Here is a 6,013-nt window from a genome sequence, read left to right on the forward strand (position 1 = left end):
ATGGAGTAATCTTCCAAAAATAATTGGCATGAAATGAACCAATGTGACAATCCAAGGTTTGGTTGTGGCAAAAATTGGTGTTAAAAATAATCGGTGTAAAAAAAATAATTGGTTTTAATAAAAAAAATGGTGTTAAAAAAAATAATTGGCTAAATAAAAAAATTGGGTGAAAAAAAATGAAGTTTAAATAAAAAGAAGGGGGTTTAAAAAAAAGGAGGGCTGATGAGAAGGGAGGAAAAAAGAAGGATGAGGAAATGAGGAGGGAGGAGAGGGAGGAGGAGAGGGCTGGAAGGAAAAAGGAGAAAGGAGGGAGCTGTGGGTCTAAGGAGGGTGCGGTCAGATGGGGGAGGCGGAGGTGTGGTTGCGGATGGAAGGTATGAGAAGCGTTGATGATGGAGGGTGATCTTGGATCGGTACGGAAGATATTACCAAGAAGATGATCGTATATTAACATGAAGAACATAATATATGAGTAAAAATTGTAGTAGATAAATAGAGAGATATCAAATATTACAAGAACACACATGGTTGGGAGAGATAACTCTCCCATGGTGGGAGAGATCTCACCACACTCTCTCTAAATTACAAGTCTACATAGTGCACTCTTACAAATAAAATGACCATCACCTCCACTTTATATACTAGTGGATGGAATATGATTTTCATACAAGGGAATATTCTAGCCTAATAAACACTCAACATTGTAAAGCATTTTCATGCTCCAATAATCTTCCCCTAAATGCTTGGAAATGGTGAGGGTAAATCAGTGATAAAAGGCAGAACATCCGACAGGCAGGTCTGGTAGGTCTGGTGCTGAAGTGTCTCAGAAGTGCTAAAGCTGTCGTGATCTTGGAATCCGGCAATGGAATCTCTAGCATCAAAGAACTAACAGAGAAACCCCAATCTCTGAATAAGAGTATGAAATCCCAATATTTTAATGTGATCAGTCCCCAAAAACCAATCATGTCCATAGTCTCCCCCTCGACTGTAGAACCGAAGAGCACAATCTCGAATCACACAACGTCTTCAATATTCTGAAATCGAATGATAATGCACCAAATAATCTCCGAAGAATAACCTGCTGAAAATGTGAAGCATCCAAAAATAAATTATGAATGATAAATAATGTGAATCCGAAGACATGGTCTAGCAATGCCAAAAATTTGTTCGTGAGATCAAAAATAAGTGTCACGCCGCATCGCTAAAATAATCATTGTCTTCAAAATATCGCAAATCCAAACTCAAGCAATCATAATATCTGAACCGGATGCAAACACAAATGAGACATCCCAAATTGTAGAGTCTGAAGATAAATAATCATAATCCGAAGAACATCAAGTAATGCCAAAAATTCGATCTGTGAAGACCAAAAATCAGTGCCACATCACACTACTAAATGAATCTTCGTCTTCAAATGTCTCTAACGTCAAAACTCCAATAATAAACCATAATGGATGCTCATGATTCTCCCCCTATTTTTGATCGACCATGCAATAAAGATCAAAAATAATCATGAAACCAGGAAAGAAAATATGTCGGATAAAATAGAGCATCGCACGCTCCTCCTTGATGTGAGCATCTACCCGTAAAAACAAGGATATTATTTTTTGGTCATGGGTAGACATGGTGATATATTGCCGAATTGAACAAACACTGTAGAATGTATATGATAAACCCACTGTTGAAAAATCATAATGCTGAACCGAAGTAATGTCGATAACCAAAATGTAAACCCGAACTCCCAAATGATGGTCCGAAACCATATATAAATAGTCAGAAGAGAGTAAAAACTTGAGTAGCTTGGTAGAAATGAGACACAAAAATAATAGTCTCTGAACCAAATGTGTCGTCACTCATAATCAGCACGAAAAATGAAGCCTTAAACCATGGGGTTAAAATTGGTGTTAAAAAAATTAACCGGTTTTAAAAAAGGGAATAAATTGGTTATAATAAAAAAAAATGATATAAAATGAAAAGAAAAGGATGAGTTTCAGAATAAAAAAGGTAAGAAATGGGTTAGAAGGTGGATAAGGAGTGAAAAAAGGTTAGGAATAGAAAAAGGTTAGGAGTGGAAAATGTTAGAAGTGGACATTCAGGAGGGAAAACAAAAAAATAGGGCCAAGAAGGAAAAAAAGAGGTTAAAGTCCGGATTTTTTTTTTTATTCCGGAATTTATCTTGTATGGATTTTTTTTAATCCGGAATGGTTGAGTTCCTAAGTAAAAAAAAGGGGGTCCGGAACAAAAAAAATTGGGTTTTAAAAGAAAAATTTCCGAAATGGGTATTGGATTATGTGGGTGGGTTCTGAAGTAGGAATGAGGTCTGGAGTGCATTAGGTCTTAGATTTATTTTTTATTTTTTTTACTCCGAAAAGGCTATTTGGTCCGGAATAAATTGAAGTTCCGAAATGGAAATAAAATGGTTCTTACTCTGGAATAGTGCAAGTGGTTCCGAAGTGGTTGTTTCGGAATCAAAAAGCAAATGGGTGGGGTCGAGTCCGGAATTTAAGTGGCAGATACGACAAAACAGTTGAAAGCCTTTAATGTGGGACAGGCGCATTAAATGTAGAGAGATAGACCTGGTTGCAATTGTCTGCTTGTGAGTCGATGGATTGGATGGCGCTTGTTGGACATTGTGTTGTTGTCTGCAAGATTCTATGGCACATGGGACCCGGTAGGTGAGGTGACATGAGATGAGTGGTGAGTGATATTCACATGCTAGAGGCATGAGTGTGATTTGAGCCAGGAGTGTGAATTCCAAAAAAAATTACTTGTCCTTGTTTGACTTGTAAAAGCTGACAGCCAATAGTCATTCACCTTTTGCGTGAGGAAGAGATGTCTTCATGGAGTGGGCCAGACGCTGTGAGTTGGTGAGAGATCAGTGGCACGTGTACTACACTCGCTGAAGATGAGAGTGGGAGGCAAAATATGCATTCCTATTTTGACTGGCACATGTAAGGCTAAGGGGTATGGTCACACCCAGCCTACTCAAAAAAATCACATCAGCGCCACATCACCTCCACTACAAACCCACCACCAACCTACTATCTCTTGGAAATGGTCACCACTCTACATCATTTTTTTCTTTTTCTTTTTCTATTTTTTTTAAATTAGAATAATTCAAAAAATAATTATTAAACAAAAATAAAAACATAAATATTAATTAAAATATTAATTTTAAAAAACATAAATTTAAAATCTACATTACTTAAAAAAAATAATAATTTAAAACCTAAATTACAAAAAAAAAACATATAAAATATTACTCGTCGTGCTCGTCATTGTCATCCTCGTCGTCATCACCATCGTCGTCATTGTCACCGTTTTGCTGGAATTGCCTTTGCCATATATGCTCAGTCAAATCATTACGTAAATTGTGATGTGTTTCACTATTTTGTATTTCCAAAAGTCGTGTGAAGTATGCAGGGTTGCCGACTTGTATTACTGCAGGTGGGTTAAGAATATCTTCCGGATTATACATACAAATAGCCCTACCCTCTTCTTCAATTATCATGTTATGTAAAATAACACAAGCAGTCAACACCTTCGTCAATTTTTCCCTATTCCATGACCATGTCGGATGTTTGATAATGTGCCACTTTTGTTTGAGGACCCCAAACGCCTGTTCCACATCTTTCCTTGCCGATTCTTGTGCTAACTTGAACAATTGTCGTTTTTCATCGGTCGGAAATGAAAACGACTTGACAAACGTAGCGTACTCTGGATATATCTCATCACCAAGGTAATACCCGTAATTATATTGATGTTCATTCACAACAAACAACATGTTTGGTGCTTTACCCTACAAAATATCATTAAATATCGGAGAGGCTCCAAGCACATTCAGGTCGTTGTTTGACCCCGCCATACCAAAGAATGCATGCCAAATCCATAGGTCATGTGATGCAACGGACTCGAGTATAATAGTCGGGATGCCATGATCACCTCGTGTGAATTGACCTCGCCATGCATTGGGACAATTTGCCCACTCCCAATGTGTACAATCAATGCTGCCAAGCATTCCTAGTAAGCCATGTTTAGCTTCATGTGCGGCATACAATTGTTCGATATCATTTCTAGTTGAATGCCGCAAATAGATGTCACCATAAAGCTCTATGACATACTCACAAAAAAGATAAGCACATTCTCGTCCAGTCCTCTCAGACATTTTCAGATACTTATCTGAAGCATCTGCTGCTATGTCGTATGCCAATTGTCTAAGGGCTGCTGTGCATTTTTGTAGGGTACTAAACCCACGTTTACCTCTTGCATCCCATCTCAATTGGAAAAACTCATAATTGTTTTCCAAATCTCTAGCAATATGTAAAAATAAATTTCTACTAATACAAAACCGGTCTTCAAATTTTGATAGGTCATACAAACTATCAGAGGCAAAGTAATCACGTACCAAAAGCTCGTGTGCCGCCATACGATCCCGAACTATCGAAATTCTACGCCTCTTCTCGGTATTTGTACTTTCGCCTCTTTGTTGCACCCTATTGCGTGCCGCAGACAACAACGTGTACAACACCAAGTCATCTTCATCAAAGCTATCATCATCGGATGAAGAAGAAGCAATCGAACCCGCAAAATTATTCATATCTATGTTTGAAAGTATGCTTGATAGAGGGAATAGAAATATGTTTGTGATGTGAATGGAAATGTGTTTGTTTATGTGTTGTGTATGTATTTATATATGTGTATAAAGTGTTGTTTGAATTTTTTTTAAAGTTGGTAATGGTCAAAAGAAAGAAACGGTAAAAGAAAACACTCCACCAATTGAATCAAGCGTCTTCGTCCACGATCCCCACTATGCCACAAGGCACGTATGCGCGCCTGGGGCGGTGTTCACGCATGGGTGGCCTTGCCACGTAAGCCCCACGCGTAGCTATGCATACTCGATACCGTTTAGCCTAACTGAGTGGGACAAGTAGCTGAGCACGTGACTATCTTAAACACCTTGAATACACAAACATTAAGTGCATGGAGGGACCCGGGTGTTTATAAAGCTGATGGGACCAGCTAGCTGATGACGTGTTATCAGCTGAGTGGAGAGTGCGCAAGATGCACATATGGTGAGGCTGGTTATACGCACAGGTGATGCATGATATTCCTACTAACCCAATTATTAACTTGAGCCCCCTTTTTATTTTTTTGTGCTGACTAAAGGCTAATAACACGCCATATATTTTCTCTAAAACAATACAAAAAGCACTAAGGCTTGTACCGACAGTTGTACAATCTGTAATCTCGGAAGTTATGAACCCAAGCACAACAAAAATCACAGCATCTCGGAAAATCTTATCTACATACACCAACAACCAATTTCATTCCGAAAATAACATGCATCTAAGCATTGTAACATGGCTCAATTAACTTGTACATTCCGAAATAAATATCCTAACAGTCTAAAAAGCACATTCTTCGAACTTATGACCAATTGTTCAATCTCTTACCCCAAAATCATACTTTTGTCTTTTTCTAAACACCTTTTTGCATGAGATAATAAGATCAAACTACCAACTTTTTAAGAGAACTTCATCTTCTTCAACAAACATATTTTTCTTTTCATAAACTCAAATTCAACAGCAGCAAAAGTTTATGAAAAGTAGCAGCAGAATTTCTTATTTTTCTAACAACATCACCAACAAAACAGTAAATAACTCACAATAAATATGTCAAAAATCTTCAAGATAATAAACCAATCGGGATCGTTCGCTTGAAATAATCATGAGATCTCCAAGGTCTAGCTCTGATACCACTTGTAGGAACCCATTTTTATAACGAATGGTGAATGTGGAAGTAACATATCTCGAGATTAATCATGTTTTTGTAAGTATGAACACAAAGAACATATTATGATTTCATGGAAGAAAGAAGGCTAAGAACAAAGAGAGATAATAATATTAATGAAGAACATGGTGGGAGAGAAACTCTCCCTGGGTGGGAGAACCCACCACTTTTCTCTCTCTCTAGATTACATTTTTAGAAGTGAAAAGTAATCTCTAACTAAGAA

The 6,013-nt window shown here is 37.6% G+C and overlaps 2 protein-coding genes across 2 annotated transcripts; both read right to left on the minus strand.

Moving 5' to 3' along the window:
- Positions 1-3,259: 3,259 nt before the first annotated feature.
- Positions 3,260-3,784, minus strand: LOC111920267 (protein ALP1-like). Its single transcript, XM_023915855.1, has one exon. The coding sequence runs from the start codon at positions 3,782-3,784 to the stop codon at positions 3,260-3,262; it is 525 nt and encodes a 174-aa protein (XP_023771623.1).
- A 15-nt stretch (positions 3,785-3,799) lies between these two features.
- On the minus strand, positions 3,800-4,597 carry LOC111920268 (uncharacterized). The gene has a single exon (XM_023915856.1). It carries the CDS (start codon positions 4,595-4,597, stop codon positions 3,800-3,802), a length of 798 nt encoding a protein of 265 aa, XP_023771624.1.
- Positions 4,598-6,013: the final 1,416 nt, after the last annotated feature.

Source organism: Lactuca sativa, chromosome 9, assembly GCF_002870075.4.
Source record: "Lactuca sativa cultivar Salinas chromosome 9, Lsat_Salinas_v11, whole genome shotgun sequence".
NCBI lineage: Eukaryota > Viridiplantae > Streptophyta > Magnoliopsida > Asterales > Asteraceae > Lactuca > Lactuca sativa.